Source organism: Gastrolobium bilobum, unplaced genomic scaffold (genome assembly GCF_033153095.1).
Source record: "Gastrolobium bilobum isolate Gb01-03AN ecotype WA unplaced genomic scaffold, APGP_CSIRO_Gbil_v1 utg19100, whole genome shotgun sequence".
Lineage (NCBI taxonomy): Eukaryota > Viridiplantae > Streptophyta > Magnoliopsida > Fabales > Fabaceae > Gastrolobium > Gastrolobium bilobum.
Window position 1 is genome coordinate 37,797 of NW_026895335.1, and position 21,942 is coordinate 59,738.

The 21,942-nt window shown below is 34.2% G+C and overlaps 3 protein-coding genes across 3 annotated transcripts; 2 read left to right on the plus strand and 1 right to left on the minus strand.

Annotated features, from left to right (window-relative positions):
* The first annotated feature begins 3,864 nt into the window (after window positions 1-3,864).
* Window positions 3,865-4,323, plus strand: LOC133306213 (transcription factor TCP21-like). The gene has a single exon (XM_061506511.1). The coding sequence runs from the start codon at window positions 3,865-3,867 to the stop codon at window positions 4,321-4,323; it is 459 nt and encodes a 152-aa protein (XP_061362495.1).
* Window positions 4,324-10,691: 6,368 nt separating this feature from the next.
* On the plus strand, window positions 10,692-16,637 carry LOC133306225 (ABC transporter G family member 28). The gene is made up of 14 exons (XM_061506520.1): window positions 10,692-10,921; window positions 11,008-11,084; window positions 11,294-11,560; window positions 11,713-11,776; window positions 11,861-12,007; window positions 12,175-12,209; window positions 12,707-12,780; window positions 12,929-13,797; window positions 13,995-14,291; window positions 14,749-15,240; window positions 15,319-15,467; window positions 15,704-15,993; window positions 16,257-16,396; window positions 16,481-16,637. The coding sequence occupies exons 1-14, from the start codon at window positions 10,692-10,694 to the stop codon at window positions 16,635-16,637; spliced, it is 3,288 nt and encodes a 1,095-aa protein (XP_061362504.1).
* A 518-nt stretch (window positions 16,638-17,155) lies between these two features.
* LOC133306235 (ATPase GET3B-like) lies at window positions 17,156-21,307 on the minus strand. The gene is made up of 11 exons (XM_061506524.1): window positions 21,172-21,307; window positions 20,641-20,852; window positions 20,456-20,518; window positions 20,236-20,346; window positions 19,689-19,763; window positions 19,504-19,572; window positions 19,352-19,417; window positions 19,168-19,233; window positions 19,003-19,101; window positions 17,931-18,062; window positions 17,156-17,409 (listed from the first exon to the last, which is right to left on the minus strand). Exons 1-11 carry the CDS (start codon window positions 21,305-21,307, stop codon window positions 17,272-17,274), a joined length of 1,167 nt encoding a protein of 388 aa, XP_061362508.1. The 3' UTR covers window positions 17,156-17,271.
* Between the last annotated feature and the right edge of the window lie 635 nt (window positions 21,308-21,942).

Consider the following 21,942-nt stretch of genomic DNA (forward strand, 5'->3'; position numbering starts at 1 on the left):
GATATTCAGATGCTGATTTTGCTGGTTGCTCAGATGACATGAAGTCAACATCTAGATATATTTTTATACTGGTTAGTGGTGTTGTTTCATGGAAAAGTGCAAAACAAACCTTGTTCCACAATGTATGCTGAATTTGTGGCTTTTTATGGTGCATCCACTCAGGCAGTTTGGCTTAAAAATTTGATTTTTGATATGCGAATTGTAAACTCTATTGCCAGACCTATGGTGATTTATTGTGATAACACCGCGGCTGTGTTTTTCTCCAAGAATGACAAATCAATAATGCTTCGAAACACATGGAGATCAAATACTACACAGTGAAGGACTTGGTTAAAAAAAGGGACGTTGTGATTGACAATATTAGAACTGAATCTATGTTGGCAGATCCCCTGACTAAATGATTACGCCCGTACTATTTAAAGAACATATGAAGAACATAGGTGTCGTGGATTCCTTTGATTCCCTTGATTAGTGGGAGCCATTTCTTGTTTTGTTTTGTTTTTCATTTTGATTATTCTGCATGCAGACTAATGTTGATGATATTTATTGAAAGTTTATGTTGATGATCATCATTATTATTGTTTTCTCTTGTTGACTGAGAATCAATTTGATCTTTAAACATATTGTATGGTTTAAAGATGAAGTAGTTATTTTTGAGATCTCGTGTGATATTATGATATATTGGTTTATCTAACCTGAGCAATTTCATGTCGTTTGAAAATTGCGTTAATCCAATTTCATGTTGTTAAGAAATTGGATTGAAAAGGCAATTTCATGTTGTTTAGAAATTGCGGTAATGCAATTTCATGTTGTTTAGAAATTGCGGTAATGCAATTTCATGTTGTTTAGAAATTGCGGTAATGCAATTTCATATTGTTGAGAAATTGCATTATGGAGTGTAATTTCATGTTGATTGGAAATTGCACTAATGTAATTTCATGTTGTTGAGAAATTACATTGAGGACCGATAAGAATGTGTTACATTGTTGATCACATTTTGGCACTAATTCTTACTACACTGATAGGCCTTGGTTCATGAAGATGTAATACTCATTGTATGTGAGTATGGAAGGTCATATGCTATGATATTTTCGGTATATTGATCGCCATGTTCCTATGATGGGGTTATATTGGATTGGATTGAGATGCTGGAATTAGAATATTGTTTTTAAAATCGTGGCCACGTAAAATATTTTTTCCTTGTTATTAACCCGATAGAGTCATTTTTAAATAAAACTATTTTAAGATAAAATCAATTAATTAATATAGCCCAAGTGGGAGAATGTTAAAAATTTTATATATGGGCAATATTAATTAATGTTTTTTGTATTTTCTAAAATAATCGGGTTAATGGATATTCCAATTTATTCTATTGTGATAAGCCCATTGTGATCATGTTGAGTTGGGCTTTTGGCTTCTTTTGGTATTGGGCCTAGTTGGGCAGCACAGTGTAGACATTAGTGTCTGATTGGACTTCTGTGATGGTGGACCCATCAGACACACTGTTGATTAGGGTTTTGCTAGGTCCCCTCTCTAGCCTATTTATATTGGGGTTAAGCCTCATGAGCCGTCATGCTCCCATCGTTGAAGGCTGCCATTTTGGAATAGGTCATAGAGAGGAAGACTCTAGCCGTGAGATCAAGGTTCTTCGCTCAGTAGATAAGTGGCCCAATCAGGCATACAAATTCCTCTTGGAATAAAATGATATATGGTGTTTTATTTATCATACATGTATCGATCTTTATGTTGATTTATTGATGATAAAAAAATTCTTACTTTAACCAGATCAGAACAAAAGGAATGTATGGAACTTGATCAAAGATCTTTAAATAAAAACTTACGTCAAAGAAGCTTGCCTTCTAATGTGATGGATAAATATTACAAATGATATTTAACCAATACATGGCTCAAGTCTTGAGGCAAATAAGTTAGAGAAATAGAGGCTCTAAAAGCGTATTGTATTTTTTATGAGTTTTCTGTCTTGTTGCATCATGCTCATCGTGGCAGCTTAATAAGTAACAAATCTTTGCTATTTGTTAAAAATATTTTTGATTTAATATTTATATTTTAATGTTAGTATACCATCATTGTATTTGAACCAATGCAGCAAGATCTCGTTCATGGCTCAACTACCTCTAAGTTTTAGGCTTAAAGACAGTTATTTCCCATCATTCGCAAGGAATTAGGGGTGTGCATGAGTCGAATTGAACTAATTTTTTTGAAAAATCTAACCGAATTTGTTTAAACGATTCGATTCGAAACCGATTTGGTTTAGTTCAAAATTGATTCAGTTCAAAACTAGTTCAGTTCGGTTTGGTTCGAATATCGTTCGGTTCGGTTTGGAACTGGTTAGGGTGGACCCTCTTTATTAAAGAAAAAAATTAGAAAAATAAAGTAATAAAAAGCGATTTGTTCAGTTTGAAAGTGATTCGGTTCGATTCAAAAATAATTCGATTCGGTTCTTGAATTGGTTTTAAAAACTAATTCGGTTCATGAACTGGTTTTTAAAAACCGATTATTTTAAGTGCAGTTCGGTTTGGTTCGTGGTTCGGTTCAATTTTTTGGTTATTTTACACATCCCTACAAGGAATTATAGTGAAATTATTTTTCTTTTTACTAATTGCAGTGTATGGAATTTGCTTGCCTTTGTGTTTTTTTTAACTTAAGGATATTTGTTAATTTTAATAAACTTGATGGAAAATTTGTTAAATATTAAAAAAATTATATATTTGTTTATAAAAAACAAAATATTACACTGATATTACAAAAGAAATCCATGTATGAATAGATTAAGAGCTAATTTCAGATGGTAGTGATACCATCTCAAATTTGATAATACAAGAAAAAGAAAAAAAAATTGAATGACATATTATCATGACTTATGTTTCCTTTTGAAATTACCTAAAATGTATAACGCGCTAAAATATTTTTGATTTAATATTTATATTTTAATATTAGTCATATCATTATTGTATTTGAGCCAATGCAGCAAGATCTCCTTTTGAACCCGAATCACCATGTCTTTTACTTTTTCTCTCTCATATTTATTTATCTTTTTTTTTGAATGGATAAGGAAATAAATTATTACGCCTTGACACAAGTTTCCATGTGAAAATGGGAAAGCAAGGATGGATTTAAAAAAACGTGTGTCTCTGTGAGTCTTTATAAGCCTTGACTGTGAATGAGTTGTCAATTTGTTTGTTACATGCCATATATAGAGTAGACAACTAAGATCTTCATAACTGAGAGCATTTAAAAGTTATAGAATTCAATCCTATGCACAAAAGACAACTAAGCAGGATGTTTGAAAACGTTGAAATCTTGAACTTAGGTACTATAACACTGATTGTGACTTTCTTGTCAACATCTTTTTGCATCTACATTTTCAATAACCAAGTAAGAGATCACTTACCTTCCAAAAATATACCAGAACTCTTTCGGATAACACCAAACATTGGATTGAAGCCATGGTGGACTAAGTGTCAAATCGATGGCACAAGATGCTTGTTTTGCTCATGCCTTATCTCTTTATCTTGGGCGTTATAGAAGAGAAATTAATGATTTTTCTATATTCGTTCACTAGACCAGAAATTTAAGCTTAGATCATTCACAACCCATATTCTAACTTTAAAATTTTGAAAGAAAAAATGCAAATAATTCTCTTCCCGCTACGCTATATATTTATGAACCCTCTAAAATGAGAGTTTATACTAAACCTTATTTTCCTAGTGATAGTGTTAAGTGATCAAAATAGAGAAAAGCATCACAAAATATAACGAGTTCAGAGAAATTACTAGTTTAAATAAGGCCTTTCCATGTTTTTCTTCTTCTCCATCTACTTTTTTAGCCAACCAACCCAAACCTATGAAATCTGAGACCTCTTTCCCTCTTAAAGCCATTAACAAAAAACTACCTCCTTTTAAAGCTAAAAAGGATCGCCACGCCAAGGTGAATGGGCGAGAATGTCGCGTTCTCTTGCCATCATTGTGTGCTGCTCGCATCTTCCAACTCACCCATGAGCTAGGCTATAAGACTCATGGCGAGACCATTGGGTGGCTTTTACGCCAAGCTGAGCCTTCCATTATTGCCACCATTGGCACCACAATGTCATCTCCTGTGGACACACCAAATTCCATCGTTGTTGCACCTGCATCAGCTTCAGTCTTGCCATCACCAGCTAAGGACAAAACTACAGGTCAAGATGCAAATTCAGCTGCCATGTTTGAAGGCATAAAGTTTGAGCAAGCATCTCCACCCTTTGAGTTTGATTTGTTTGCAAACTTTGATGTAGAATTTTTTAATAGTGAGATAGCAATGCTCTAATAAGTGAGGACGAAGTTGACCTAAGGTGAAAGATGTCGTGGCAAAAAGGAAATAATAAAGAGATTTAAGATTTTTATATATATTATTTTTTTCATCCACAATTGTTCACAGATGTGTATCTCCTTTGTTAATCTAATTTTCAAATTGTGATTATGGTGAATGCAATATTCAAAGATAAATGAAAAATAGCTCGAAGTATATTATTGGGTGCTGATGCTCTTAAGGACGTTCCCTTTACTTAACAGGAAATAGGCTTATTTTACAAAGAAATAAAATGGAGAAGTATAGATAGTGCTTGTGAGGAGTCTCGAATGGTGGAAAGAAAATGGAGGAAGGGTTCTTGTCACTTAACTATTGTTGAAACTATAAGATTGAAAAACAGAAACTTAGACTACACTAGGTGATCTCTTCTTAAAGAATTCGATGCTTTCTTCGTGTTGGGACATCCTATTTATAGGAAAGAAGAGTGGATGATAATCTTGTGATTGTGCTTTAGTTGTTCCATGCTAGGAAGCACAAACACTTCAAAAACTCTGACGTGTCGTGTCCGACACTTTCCGACACTCTCCGACACTCCAACACGCATTATATAAATTCAAAAAAAGTTCAAAGGTTGGGTTGCGTTGAGTTTTTAGTTCCAACTATTAGATTCGTTGGATTACAATTACCATTTAATATAAATATTTAGGATATCTTATGTTTCTTTGCAAAATTGATGAATATTTTAAGTTTTATTTTATTTTTTTGTTAAATTATTGAATATTAAATATAATATACACTACATAAATTAAAAATATTATTTGATATCAAAACGTGTCCTAACGTGTCGAAATCTAATATTTTTTAGAATTTACGTGTCGGAGTGTCGTGTCGTATCGTGTCACGTGTCCCGTGTCGGTATCGGTGCTACATAGGTTCCTTGATTGCATAAAGAGGTGGTGCAATAGTGCTTTGATATGTGAAGCAAGTTGTTAGATGGGACAACTTAAGGTTGAAATTTGCCTTTTTCTTCTGAAACCCACATGCTTGCTTTTTCTCTAATCCAATGGCCGCTCTTTATTCTCTGCTGTACATGTTTCTTCCTGCTTGATTGTTGTACTTCTTTCTACTTTTTGGAAGCTTCTTTTCAATGTTTCCTGCAAAGTGGTCAGAGAGGATGTTAGTGGAACAGGTGTGCAACTAATTCAAACCATTCCCCTTTTCTGGCATTATCAACTGATTACATCATCATCTGTTCCCTTCTAGTGCTTTTGTTCTCAACATCTAGGAACATGTTTTTAAGGCAAAAAATGGTTACCAGTTACCGGAACGGATAGAGTTTTACCATCAAAATGGGCTTAAATAGGTACGAATTTTCGTCCCATCATATATCATATAGACAACACATGATATTTAATATAACAATTTTAAACTAAAAATTAACAAAACAACTTAACTATAACTCTTACGAAACAAAATTGTAAGTCACAAGTCATAAACGAATTAAATAAAATCATTGCATGAAGTTTGTATTTCAAAAAAATGAAGTTAGAGCAATGATATAACAAAATTTTGTGCATGCCAGGAATAAATTTATGCTTGAAACCTTTGTTTGAAAATAATGAAAAAGAGCATTGATAAAGCAAAATAAGATGCATTGAATGTTTGAATATCTTGTTTCAGAAAAAATAAAAATGAAAAATGAAATAATCAAATGGGATGCATTCACTAGTGTCCCTTTAATTCCTTTTCATTTAATAATTTAAATTTATTCAACTTTTCAATTTGTTTTATGAGAATTGATGAAAGTAAAGAAATAATAATAATAACAACAACAACAATAATAATAATAAATCATTGAATCATACAATTTGTATGGATAATATACAATTGCATCAATTCAAAACCATTTCTAATTCATCATATAATAAGAATCCATGACTTATCACTGGACTGATATAATATAAATCACCGGTCCAAGGAATTAACATAACTTGTATCATTCAGCCTATTAAATTTGGGGAAAAAGGTGTAGATACAAGGTATATTTTTATGATAACAAAATGGCAACAACAATAAGAGAACAACCTTGATCAAGAGCAAAAAGTATCATGCCTATGTAAAGATTAAAGATATATAATAAAGTCATACAAGAATTATAATGAGTCATCAAAGTGGAAAAAACAAGGATAAGCCTTGAAGTTCAAAGGCAAAGAACCATGGACAACATCTAAAGAAGCTCAATATCATAGCCATTGTAAAAAAGGATCAAAACCAACAAAGGGCCAAGTATTGCCAATCTAATAAGTAAAGTGCAAAAGTCAAGAAAAGCGTCAAGGTCTATGCACTAAGATAAAAATTGAAGTCCAAAATCTTATTTATAATTATATCTCTAAGACTTAGACTCACATGTAAGAGTATATGGTAGATTGCATTGCATGAGCTCAAAGATTTTCTCAAAGTAAACATGTTTTTCAAATTGCATAATTCACAACCTTTTATATACTTAAAAGAAATTTGAAAAATCCATGGAAAAAATCCTTGACATATTTTACAACTTCAAAACATATTTATCAAGTCTAGATCTTTCATAAAAAATGGTTGAAAGCAAGCTAAAAAACATTTAAACTTAAAATTTGCTGCATAATTTGATTGCTGTCTTTCAGAGAAATTTTTTTATTAAAGATGATGGATTTGGATCTTATATTCTCATAGAAGTTGTAGATCTCTCTTTTATCTTTCCAGAGAGACCAAGATTACATCAATTCAATAAAAATAGCTCACTTTATGCCCAAAATACGAAACAATGTTCTTGTTGTCAAGTTGTAGATGAAAGTAATCAATTACTCCACGAAAGTAATCGATTACTCACTAGCCATTAAGTGTTATAACAACTAGTTTTCAATGGAAACATTATATATACATCCCAAACGACTCTTAAACATTTTGGGCATCATTTTTACACATCTTAAGCATATTTTGAGAGTATTTTGATCATCATTTACATATATTTCAATATCATTCAAAGATCATACATTCTTGAGCTCATATCTTGAAAATCTGTATGCCCAAAGTGCTTCAATTTATATTATTCACACTTTAAGAGTGTATATTCATTTCCAAATATTTCCATTTGTATTCTTGAGTTGAGAGGGTTGTGAGACCCATTGTATTTGAGAGGTAGCCAAGTACTTATAAACTTAAAGGTTGTAAGGTTACCAAGTACCAGGAAGCTTGGAAGTTGTAGCGGTTTGTCAAGCACCCGCAAAGCTTGACAAATAATGAAAGAATTGATCGATCGACTTCATTCTGGACATATATCACAAGTGGTGGTGACCGATCCAAGATATATTGTGTTTGTAATTCTCTAAACTCTGAATTCTTTATTTCTAGAACTTTAATTGCTTCTTTGATGTCTTGAATGTGCTAGTATAGGTTCTATAATTGTGATATATTATATATTATGGATTATTTAAATGTATTGATTAGCTTTTCTTTTCATATATCAAAGTTTGCTTGAAATGATTATTTATAAACTAGAAGGGAGCTTTTACGAAAATTTAGTAATACTCAATTCTTTCCTCTCCTGAGTATGGAATTCACATTCCTAACAAAAGGTTCATCAATAACATATTTTGTTTCTAGAAATTATTGAGTTCTTTCTCTAAATCTGTTAGAAGAGCTTACGCAAAAAGCTTTGAGAGAAAGAAACAGAGGACAAACAAATGAAACGTAAAAGAAAGTAATTCTGGATATTATTTTCAATGATACCTTTCTGATACCCGCCTTCCTATTTAATATGTATAAGGGTTTTATGTTTGTTATGTTATATGATGTAACATAACAAACCTACACACACAATTGAGAAGAGAGAGGAGAGAGAAAAACGGAGAGAGAAAAATCAAGGGATGGGACCCACATAAAATTGTGTGTGTAGGAAAGTTATGTCACATCATGTAACATAACAAACATAAAACCCTATGTATAAACCCTATATACTGTGGGAAATTATACTTTTATGTTACATAAGATTCATCTCTCATGTTATACTCACATAAAAAGACGTGCCTCACTTTTTTTTATTTTTTATTTTTTTTTTAAAATTGGTGGTCCCCACTTAATTTATCTCACAATATAAGATAAATTCTCTCCTACAACATGAGAGAAGTAAAACCGATATATTATTGTAACAACTTTCATTTATGGTTACAAGTGAATGACTTTTCCTAACTTCTTTATGACTGTATCATCACCCACCCTTACAAAAGGGACCTTGTCTCAAGGTCCAAGTGAGGGGAAAAATTTATTCATCAATTCCCACATGGTGGAGGCAACTTGTCAAGCGACTCTTTACCCTCATGAACAACTCAAAATCTTCACAGATGTCTGGAAAATCCTTCTTGGAATACCTATCAGCAATTGTTCTAGAAATAGGGGCTTGGACAATATGTTTGGTTAAGGAACCATATTTTTCGGTGACCTTGTAGGTGTATAGTTTGGCCAAGATAATAGCATTCTTGAGAAATGAATTCTCAGCAACGCTCCCCTTTAAACCAAACACATGGCTGCTTAGAGAACGAAAACCATACATGGTGTTCAAAATGAAAGCATCAATGTTAGAAGAGCTTACGTGAAAAGCTCTAAGAGAAAGAAACAGAGGACGGACAAATGACAACACACAAAAAAAGTAATTCTTGATATTATTTTCAATGAATGTTCTATTATAACAACTTTTATTTACGGTTACAATTGAATGATTTTTCCTAACTTCTTTGTGACTGAATCAAAATCTCTATCATTACTAACATAAATATCACAAAGGTAGAAAGACATTATTTCTCGTAGTTAGTACTAAACTTTTGAACTATAGTCTTTCTTAAAAAATAGTTTTATACAATGATGCTGATGTATAACAATATATGAATAACATTGTTTATTACTGTAAAGAATTTTGGGATACACCACCCCAAAAGTTAGCTCAAAGGATGAGAGTGCTCAAGACCTTATAAACTCCACATTAGTTGCACATACAACCAATGTGAGACTATATATCTCAACACGCCTCCTCACACGAAAGCCCATTGGGCTTGAAGAGTGGACAATGCAACAAGCTCATCCTACCTGTGCTAAGAAACGCCACAAGAGAAAGTGGGGGGCGGCGAGGCTCTGATACCATGTAAAGAACCAATTCAATCCAAAAGCTTAAGCTAGTGGGTGAGGGCTTTTTAATGGTTTTATATATCTGATACCAATGTCAGGCGGGTCCAGAGGGAAGCCTATGGCGGGGAACCACCAACAATGAGCTAAGGCTACACCAACCGTAGCAAGTGGATCCGACACCATGTCTTAACCCAAAACCTTAAGGGCCGGCTCTGATACCATGTAAAGAACCTTGGGATACACCACCCCAAAAGCTAGTTCAAAGTGTGGGAGTACCCAAAGCCTTATAAACTCCACATTAGTTGCTCATACAATAAATGTGGGACTATATATATATATATATCTCAACACGCCCCCTCACACGAGAGCCCATTGAGCTTAAAGAGTGAAAGATGCAACAGCCCAGCCTATCTGTGCTAAGAAAGTCCACAAGAGAAAGTGGGGGGCGGCGAGGCTCTGATACAATGTAAAGAACTTTGGAATACATCACCCCAAAAGCTAGCTCAAAGGGTGGGAGTGTCCAAGACCTTATAAACTCCATATTAGTTGCACATACAACCAATGTGGGACTATATATCTTAACAATTACAAAAACTATTACGAAGATATAATAATTAATCACGACTAAAGAGAAAAAACAAATAGAACACTAAGAAAACACAACAATTTTTTTCCTCTATCTTTTTTCATGATAGATAAACACAACAATTTATATAACAATATATAAATTTTAGCGCATACAAATTGTACTTGTATGGGTGCCACAACATTAAAATAAGTTGGAGTACGATGTTTTTTTCAGCATATGTGTCATTTTGAGAGACAAACTTGAAAGTGTGACACTTGTCGTAATTGCAACATCATCGTACGTAGTTACATATGTTTTTGTTTTTATTTTTTGTAGATATAATTCATTCAGTAAAAAATTCATGGACTACGTAAAATTTGTTTCATTTGATTATAAGCAAATGCTGCTCCCACATACATCGCCAACTCTTCCTCCTTGCCGCCATTTCTTCATAGGAAAATGCGCTTTCTCTCTCTCTCTCTCTGGTTCCCAATTCTCCATTACCATTTCTCTCTTTCTTGCCGTTCTGCTTCTCTACTCCTCAACCAATATTCATCATGAATCTACCCTTTTGTACCTATGAATTTCTTTTTTCGTTCTGTTATCAATAAATCTTCCAAATTGTATATAAATAATAATAAAAAAAAGAAACAAATCTACGATGAGCAAAATAGAGGGACCAAAGGAGATAATAAGGAAGGTTGATTTGGTTATAATTGTAGTATTGATCAGCTTCATTGTGGGGCCAGGACTAGTTTCATGTCAGAACAAAGGTTCTGGTGGTGCTGGGGTTGAGATATTCGCCCAGCAAATTTACCGTAGCATGTCCAATTATACAACTGTTTTCAAAGCTGCAATAAAAAAAGAGTTGGGTTATTGCATACTTGATGTGTGAGTACCAATCCTGTTTACAAATAACTTTCATGTTTTGTAGTGTTAATTCATATAAATGACATACTTTGTTTTTCCTTGATCAGGGACTCTGATTGGGATGGGGCGTTCAATTTCACCAAAGATCTGAGCTTTTTGACCATTTGTGCCCAGCAAATGAAAGGTACTTGATATGTGTATATTGGGTAATGATAAATGTACAAAAATTTAATAGACACATAAGTCTAGCACTTGTATAAATATTAATATGATCATATCATATCATCATAAATGTACATGAGGAAAAATAAATGTAATCATGCAAAATGTGTAAGGACTTGTGTTTTGATAGTTTTTGGGACATTTTGTGTTGTTTTTTGGTGACATTTTCAGGAGATATTACACAACGCGTGTGCACAGCAGGAGAAATAGAAGCCTATGCCAGAAGTTTTGCTACCAGCACCAAATCCAACTTTTTGAAGCCCAACATAAACTGTAATTTGAGCTCATGGGTTAATGGATGTGAACCTGGATGGGGATGTAAAGCTAATCAGAAAGTAGACCTTAACAGTAACAAAAAGGAGATACCTGTTAGATCTGTTGAATGTCAACCTTGTTGTGAAGGTTTCTTTTGCCCTCATGGTATCACCTGCATGATTCGTGAGTATTTATGCTTATACAACATCCAACACAAACACTATATTGTTGTTTTCATTTTTCATATGTCTTTTCCTATGTAGTTATGTTCTCTATGTGTTTGAATGCTCTAATGTCATTCATTTGTTGCCATCTTTTTTTGTATGCCATTGAAGCTTGTCCATTGGGGTCTTACTGTCCACGTGCGGAGCTCAATAAAACTAGTGGAATATGTGAACCGTAAGTCCTTCCCTTTTGGTTTTACTTGTTCTGCATTCTTATTTTTGGCATACTTTAATATTTATCAGCAGAATCAATATGCAGATATCGTTATCAGCTACCTCCTGGAAAGGCTAACCATACTTGTGGGGGAGCAGATATTTGGGCAGACATTATGAGTAGTGGTGAGGTATTCTGTTCAGCAGGATCATACTGTCCATCTACAATCATAAAAAATCCTTGCAAAGAGGGGTATTAATATTTATCCCTAAACTTCTTAACTTTTAGCACTTGTTCTTAAATTTATAAGCAGCCACTTGGTTTCTCAGTGCTTCTGCTTATTGTCTGTTCTAATGTGTACATATATATATATATATATATATATATTATTCTGAGCTACTTTTATATATAAATTGCAGGTATTACTGCAGAACAGGTTCTACTGCACAAGAGCGTAAGTTTTCCAAGGCTGTTATTTGATCTCTCTTTTTTCGAGTTGAAGTTACTACCAGTAATCATATTCTTCTATGGCCATTCTCATTCTCTATGTTCATAAACCACTCCCTAATTAAACCCGTCTAGCGAGTGTGGGGTAAGAGCAATTCTTGTATGTAGCCTTACCCATGCAAATAATTGCAAAGTAAGTCTGGGAAATTTATATAATGTGACTACAGGGGCAAGTTATTAGGTGTGTCATCAAGTATTAAGTAATCTCATACGAAGGCTTTGGAGTTGGCAGACGTTAATATGTTACTCTCAAAAGAATCATTCTTTTGCTATTACTTGATGTATCTATTATTCATTTGATAGTCAATATGCTAATGCATATATAATACAACTATACATCAGTAGGAAATACGCTTTTACCATGGGTGTGAAGGCTGATTAACTGTAGTGCAAGATAACAATTCCAGTGACCCTTTCTCCTTTCTTGATTTTTTTCTTCTCCAGGGTGTTTCAGGTTGGCAACTTGTGAGCCTAAATCAGCAAATCAGAATATTACTGCATATGGTGTCCTGGTTTTTGTGAGTAATCTATAAACATTACAATTTATGAATTATTGCTCATTGCATAAGTTACATAACTATTTCATACATAGAGGAATATGTAGCAAGTTAGAACATGGAGGTGCACAATGGTCCAGTGGAACTGACTCTTCAATTTTCAATGCAGGCTGGCTTGTGTTTCATGCTTATTATCATATATAACTGTTCTGATCAAGTTCTTGCAACTCGAGAAAGAAGACAAGCAAAATCAAGAGAAAGGGCTGCACAAAGTGTAAGAGAAACACAAGCACGTGAAAAATGGAAATCTGCAAAAGATATTGCTAAGAAGCATGCAGTAGGATTGCAATCACAATTATCGCGTACTTTTTCGCGCAAAAAAACTTCAAATAAGTCAGATTTCAAAGGTGTCTTACCACCTATGGCACCAGGAGGTGCTGGTACATCAAAAGGAAAGAAAAAGGATAAAAGCAACCTCACAAAAATAATAAATGACATTGAGGAAGACCCTGACAGTCAAGAAGGGTTTAATCTACAGATAGGAGATAAAAATGTCAAAAAGCAAGCACCAAGGGGTAAGGCATTGCATACTCAGAGCCAAATTTTCAAGTATGCATATGGTCAGATTGAGAAAGAAAAGGCTTTACAGGAACAAAATAAAAACTTGACCTTCTCTGGAGTGATTTCAATGGCCAGTGATATTGAGATAAGGAAGAGACCTACCATTGAGGTTGCTTTCAAAGATTTAACCCTCACTTTGAAAGGGAAAAACAAACATCTATTAAGAAGTGTGACTGGTAAAATATATCCTGGCAGAGTTTCAGCAGTTATGGGCCCTTCTGGGGCTGGTAAGACAACATTTCTTTCTGCTTTAACTGGAAAAGCAACTGGATGTAACACAACTGGGCAAGTTTTTGTAAATGGCCAGGAATCATCTATTCGGTCATACAAGAAGATAATTGGTTTTGTGCCACAAGATGATATTGTGCATGGCAATTTGACTGTGGAGGAGAATCTGTGGTTCAGTGCCAGATGCAGGTATGCTCCATATTGAGAGCACTTTATTCTCTTGCATGACTCTCATGTTAACAAGTACAGTTTAAAATATTTCTATAAAAACTGGTAATTATTTAGCTACTCTTTTTCATATGCCAAGTAGATTAGAGGTTTAAGAGTATTGAATGCATTTTCTTGCATCTCCTCTCACTTTTTACTATATTTATATGCCATTGTAGACTCTCTGCTGATCTACCGAAAGAAGAGAAGGTGTTAGTGGTTGAAAGAGTCATTGAGTCCTTGGGTCTGCAGGCAATAAGGGATTCTCTGGTTGGGACAGTGGAGAAGCGAGGAATCTCTGGAGGTCAAAGGAAAAGAGTAAACGTAGGACTGGAAATGGTTATGGAACCTTCCCTTCTAATTTTGGATGAACCCACATCTGGTTTGGACAGCTCATCTTCTCAGTTACTGCTTAAAGCACTTAGACGTGAGGCTCTTGAAGGAGTAAACATATGTATGGTCCTTCACCAACCGAGGTAATTGTAAAATATGAAAACAGCTCCTGAAACCTACCACACAGTAGAGTCACTTACCATTATGAGTGTTTGGGATGTTAGAGATATATTATAAATCCATTCACGTGTCTTCATCTAACGGCTTAAGCTTTTGGAAGAGTTAGTTCTTGACATGGTACCAGAGCTCTATGATTAACTCATCTAGAGTTTGATCCTTACCACCCACATTTTTCTAATAAAAAAGTTGAAATTCAGCACAAGATAAATTAGCATTGTCTACACTTTAAGTCCAAAGGACTCTTTACGGCAGGGGTTGTGATAGAGATATAACACGAATCTATTCATGTGTCTTCACCTAACATTTTAAGCTTTTCCGAGAGGTTGTTCAAGACATGAAATCAAGTAGATTAACTGTTATTTTTCTCTTTGGTAACCCAAAATAATGATCTTTTTAATTCTATTTTTGTGTGATCTTCAGTTACACCTTGTTCAAGATGTTTGATGATTTTATACTGCTTGCAAAAGGAGGTCTTACAGTGTATCATGGACCCGTGAACAAAGTGGAAGAGTACTTTTCAAGCTTGGGGATTGTTGTCCCTGACCGTGTCAACCCTCCAGATTACTACATTGACATTTTAGAAGGAATATTAAAACCAAGTGCAAGCTCAGGAGTAAACTACAAACAACTACCAGTTAGATGGATGCTTCATAATGGTTACCCGGTGCCTATGGATATGCTACAGAGTGTTGAGGGATTAGCCGCCACAAGTGGTGAAGGTTCAGCACATGGAGCAGCCATGCCTGAACAGAATGCTGATGCACCTTCCTTTGCTGGAGAACTTTGGCAGGATGTAAAGTACACCGTTGAGTTGAAGAGGGACAACCTTCAACACAACTTCCTAAATTCAAATGATTTGTCCAATCGGTTGACACCAGGAGCGTTCCAACAATACAAATACTTTCTTGGAAGGTAAGTTACAAGAGGGAGGATATTTCTGTTAATGAAATGTCAAAACTTGATTTTGATTTTGCTCTTTGTTCCATGCAGAGTTGGAAAGCAGCGACTACGAGAAGCTAGAACACAATTTGTAGATTTTCTGATTTTGCTGATAGCTGGCCTCTGCTTAGGAACACTTGCCAAAGTGAGTGATGAATCGTTTGGAGCAACCGGCTATACATACACTGTAATAGCAGTATGTAAGTTTCATCTAAATTTGTTACTAGTTATTAGGGGAATGATCCGTTTACAAACTTCTTTTACAAATTACACTAAATATAACCGGTCATACACTCTTGATTGAAGTATGACCGGTCAGACATAGTGTAGTTTGTAAGAGTTTGTAAACAAAAAATTTGTAAATATAACCTTCCTCTAGTTATTATTATTACCAACTTACCTACTTCTTTGTCATCTGATATTGTCTTGCTTTCAGCACTCCTTTCCAAGATTGCGGCTCTGAGATCATTCGCATTGGATAAGTTGCACTACTGGAGGGAAAGTGCTTCTGGCATGAGTAGCCTGGCTTACTTTCTTTCAAAGGATACGGTTGACCATTTCAGTACAATTGTCAAACCTTTGGTTTATCTCTCTATGTTCTATTTCTTCAACAATCCAAGATCATCTGTCATAGATAACTACATTGTTTTGCTATGTTTGGTGTATTGTGTCACTGGCATAGCTTATGTGTTGGCAATCTTCTTTCAACCAGGTCCAGCCCAACTGGTGAGTATTTAATCTTTTCAACCAGGAAATAGATCTTCCCATGTAACATGAGGTCATATAAAGGGATTTTAATTGTTCATGTACAAATCAATAGTGATAAAAGAATGCATTAAGATAAAGGATAACCATTGATTTGTATTTGAACGGCTAAGATCCTTGCACATGACCTCATATCACATGAGAAGGATCAATTCCCTTTCATCAGCAGGTGATGTGCTTATATCTTATTCTTAGTTACATGTCATTTGTTGTGTGCCATGCAGTGGTCAGTGTTACTTCCAGTAGTTTTGACTCTCGTAGCAACCTATGATAATGAAGAAGATAGCAAATATATTCGTTTTCTATCTGACCTGTGCTACACCAAGTGGGCTCTTGAAGCATTTGTAATATCTAATGCACAAAGGTTTGATTTTCTTCTGATATGTTGATGCTGATTTATCTCTACGTTTACTAAATGCTGATTGCTAGATAATTTTCTTCCATACAGATATGCAGGAGTTTGGTTAATAAGTCGATGTGGTGCACTCCATTCCTATGGCTATGATCTCAAACATTGGTATCAATGTTTAGGCCTTCTTATTGTAACAGGAATAATTAGTCGCATGCTTGCATTTTTTTGTATGATAACCTTCCAGAAGAAGTAGTTTCAGCAATTCAATCCCTCTGATTTCTTTTTGGACAAAGTAAAGACAGCATGTCCAAGACTCTGGCTGGTGCTACAACTTGTGACCTGTGCCCAACAACTCGTAAAGCAATGTGACATGGGTTGTATCCTGGCATGAACACAAGATTATCAGAGCATGTTTGACAACAAATTGTTAGGTGTGGATAACGTAGCATTAGACTTCCCTTAAAAGATACCCCTTTCTCCCTGATTGCTGTTTTTAACGCAATTTCTAGTTTCCAATATGTTTCAACAACAAGCTCTGCATAAGACTAAGCTTCAACAGTTTTAAGTTTTAACATTATCATTCATGCCTCCATCAATTGGTCTGGTGGTAACAGTAGCCAAATTGTATGATATGATACAATCAACTAATATGTAGATTAATAAATTATTCTAATCTTTCAATAAATGCTTGCGTGAATTGATTGTTGTAACAGATCATTTGTGCTGTGTCAAAAACTATCAGTGTGGAATTGTGAACACATTACACCAGTGTATTTCATTAAAAAAAAAAACAATAATAGACTAACGTCTAAAATTTAAAAGAATGTATCAGTGCCTCTATAACGTGAACCATATTCTTGAAACTCATAAATTCTCTAATGTAATTTTTATCTCCAAAGAATATCCCCCATGAATTTGAGAGCCGGGACACCCCTTATCTCCATATCCACTAAGGGTACCTCGCATAATCTCAAACCAGCAAGTTCTGGATCATTGTGGATACTTTCAATTGCACGCATTTGATCCTGCATTAACAGAAACAATAATCAAGCGGATAAGTTTTATATTCAATGCCTTAATTAGTTTCTTGTGCTAACAATTATCAATACATTTCCTTGAGAAGAATAATTATTTTAAACAGCCTTTTCCGTGTGAATGTTAAATAAAAGGTACAACATTTTGAGCTGTGGCTAGAACTTGCTCACTATACCGCCACCCCTATAAATCTATCATCATCATCATCAGAACAGTTTGCTTGTACAGCTACTGTAGCAAGCACTTACGTCCAAAATCCAAATTGCTAAGACATATTCCCAGCATAAATTTAATTTGATTCCATCTTTTTGATGCATCATGTCCTGTGTTTATCTAAAATATGCAATCCTATTATTTACTGCTTATTAAACCTACACAAATTTCAATGTTCTCATAGAAAAAAGATGTATAAAATCTCACCAAGCAAGTTTGACCAATAATAAATGTGAAAACCCCATGACGACGAATTAATACACATAGATAGAAACATGGAAGGATAATTTCAGATTACCTTCCTTTTCATCGAACAAAACTTGCAGTCTGATGTGGAAGGCAAGACCTGATTAACGACAAGTCTTTTGACAGTAATTCTTTCTTTCTTCAAGGATGCATGTAACCTTGAGGATTCATTGATTGCCATAACCTTGGATAGTTTATAATCAATCGATCACAATGTGGTTGCAGCGCAAATTGTATATAGATAAAAGTAAAACAAAGGTTAGAAAGGAAAAAAGAAAATGTTATGCAGACAAAAAGTATAATGCAATCATATTGAGGATAAGTAAGAAAGTCATTCGAATGACTCTGCTTGAGGAATTAATTATGGTTGAATCCACATGCATCCCATAAAATGCTGCTATGTTCTAAAGCATGCTTGATTACCAGAATTAGCATAGTTCTAGCTCATGATGTTCAGCTAGAACGACATCAACACAAGGCCTTTTTGCAAAACATTTATGTATGAATATGCATGTAGGCCAAAGCAAATGGTTTTGTTGAATGCAGAACCTACAAAAATAAAAAGTAATCACTGACATTTTGCGTGATCAACATTTTTCAAAGCATATGATTAGTTTAGTTGTCTATGATATAACATGGACTGCTCATTAAGATTTCTCTAGTTCACAAAGACTCCTCTATCTTCTTTGAAAATAAATTCATTGCTAAGTTTGAGTTGTTCAACTCCTTAAGATATTATTTAAAATTAACTAAAAAGGCTTCCATTTGTAAAAAGTTGCAAAAATATGACAATTCAAAACTACTTATTATGGGATCAAAGTTTATTATACATAAAATAAAGCAGTAAATTACACTTTTGAGTTTGTGACCTTACAATGAAGAACCAACTCCATAAACTTGGCACAAATGAATGCCAATTGCTAAACATTTTGTTTTCAACTTTGGAATTTCAGTTTCCAGTCTGTCTTGCAAAATGAATGCCAATTGCTAAACATTTTGTTTTCAACTTTGGAATTTCAGTTTCCAGTCTGTCTTGCAAAATGAATGCCAATTGCTAAACATTTTGTTTTCAACTTTGGAATTTCAGTTTCCAGTCTGTCTTGCAAAACAGAAGCTTAACATACCGTAGGGATCGTCACTATTATGAATTCGGTAGTGTCTGAATCATGGAAAAGGTCCCGTACTTTTGCTACCCTCTCCTTAATTTTTTCAAGGTTGTCTGACTGCAGGCTCAAACATTAGAATTTCAAAAGGGGGAAAAATCATATAATAACAATATAATAGCTTACAGCATCACTTTGAGGTTCTTCTTTTCCAATTAAAGACTTGAAGGCTGAACCCAATTTTGCCTTCAACTGGATAATGTAATTGATTTTGTTAGTAAAATTCTAGTATAGATGACACTATACATTTTTTTTTTGGTAAACTGACACTATACATTTAGATAAAGTTTAATATGCACATGGATTATACCTTTATTATTTTGCTTAGAGATCCATCCAAGAACTCAGGCAGTGACAGTAACCGAAGTGTATGACCCTATAAATGAAATTAAGAGATGTAAAAAATCATTTTTTCTAAATAAATCTAAATACATCATAAATGAACCAATAATTTTTACGTACTGTTGGTGCTGTATCAAAAACTATCCGATTGAACATGTTATATTCTTGTGACTCAAGAAATTGCATCACCTGGATCAAAGCAGCATAATTAGGAAACAGAAGCAGAGCACATCTTCATGTATGTTTAATATCCGCATCATTTGGATGTTAAAAAAAAAAATAAAGAAAAGAAAAGAAAAGCATGCCTTGGAAATTGCAATGATTTCATCTGTTCCGGGTGGAGGAGTATGAAACAGCTCTTCCAGCTTGAGTTCCCCTAACTATGGCAATTTCATTAAACAAGAGAAAAGAAATGTTATAATAGCATTTAACGTAGACTCACATCCTGACATAGACAAGAACAAACATCGAATCAAATGGATTAAAAAATATTAAGAGTTTGCTTACTTGTATCACCACACAGACAATGCAGTTCTTAATACCAAACTTCCAAAGAGAATGTCTAAAACTTCAATTTTTCTTCAATGTTCTAGCAATTTCTAATTTGTGTCTTTAGCAATTGTCAATAGTAGCTGACTACAGTTTTCCTTTGATCCTAATGGGGACTACATTTAGCTAAGTATGTACTACTTTCATTAAGTGATTATTTGCAGGTTAATCATATAATAAAGCAAATCATGAGCCCCAAACAAAGATTAGAACTGAATATTATAAAAAGATCATTGGTATTATATATAACCAAGTCATAAACAATTACATCAAGCAACATTCATAACTAAATGCACAAACCACCTGGCCAGCAATCATTCCAAGTCCCATGCTTTCCATTAAAGTCTTAACGCCCCCACCGCCAAGTTTCTGACTTTTCGTATGTAACTCTTCCATAGATTTCTCAGGGTTTATCTGTCAACAATGAAAAGGTTCAACATAGAGTGACATGGCAGTTTTGCAACAGACCAACCAAGCAATATTGAATTTGGAATGTTCTGTTCTGTTTAATCAAAATGATTACCTCAAGAGCAAACAATGGAGAATTCACTCCTTCAATCTGAACAAGCCTGCCCCCTGTCAAATCCTAATGGAACTGTAGCATTACCTCTCTGAAGTTTTATCCAGATTGCAGAACTACTAAAGAGGAAGTTCTTAAAAACATATAAAAGCTTCATATCATAAAAAATTTCATGGCACATTAGGTACCTGGGAAAAAGAGTCACTTAAGGAGTGAGCAGGATCAGTTGAAACCACCATAGTGGGGTGGCCATGATTTGCAAATTTAACTGCAAGGGAAGCAGCACAGCTTGTTTTACCAACACCTCCCTTACCACCAACCATGTAAAACTTCCTCTGGTTCCCTTCAACCATCTCATCAAATCCACAAACAGCTTCTACAGCATTTCCCAGCAATCTCACTGCATGAAGAAATTCAACTGACTTTCATTTTTGCTCCTTCTGAATCTTAATTCACTGTAGTATCTAAATGAAAGATGCATGCATCAACACACACACCCCTGCAAAATAAGACTAGCTCTACCTCTAGTTCTAGTTCTAGTTCTAGCAAAGGCTATCATTTTAGCCCTTTTTTTCCTTTTTTTTTTAAGTTTAGCATTATTTGTCTTCAAAGTTATGAACTTTTTCAAAACCCCACGAAGAAAGAGAGAGGAACCGGTGTGTTAAGACCCAAATTCATGAAGTACGATCTGTTGTGATGGTGAGAGAGAATGAAAGTACCTTGAGACAAAGTTGTGAAAATGAAAGGTTTTCCATGCACAGAAGACGACAAGATAGTGTCAAAGCTTCTGTTGATGCTGCGAAGAAATGAATGCTTTGGGGTCTTCAAAATGTGCCCAAGCAGCGCCGCCACCATTGCTCAAGCTTTTGCAGCAGCAGAGAAGCTGTGAAATACCGCTCTTTATTTTGTTGAAAAAATGTCTCTTGTTTTTTCAATGGATTTAATGTTGGCTTTAATGTCTACATAGTAGATAGGTTATCTAAGACGAATTATTTCGGTTGAAAAATTAAAAAATTATAATAAAAAAGATTATTATAATCTTAAAATAAATTATAATTATAAAAATATTTTGATTTATGCCTTAAAATAATATTGTTTTGAACTCAATATAGATAAATTATCTACATTGACGGTAGAAAAATAAACTCTTTAATGTTTCTCATTATCTCCCGTACATATATTAAAGTGCATGATATACATAAGATGAGTCATATAAAGAGAAGAGAAAAAAAAAAACATACAGACTTCGTATATCTTTATTAAGTCAGAGGGTTAGGGTATAGGTTTCTTGAACGTGGGCAAACTTAGCAAATATTGAGGACGTTTGGTAAAGGAAAAATATTTTTTTACTAGAGAAATATTTTTTTACTAGAGAAATATAATTATTGGGGAAATAATTAGAAAATAAGTTTGGTAAGAAAGTGAAAAAAAAAATTGTTTAGTAAGCCAAAAAATTATCGTAAAAATTGGTTTAAATTTTATAAGTCTAT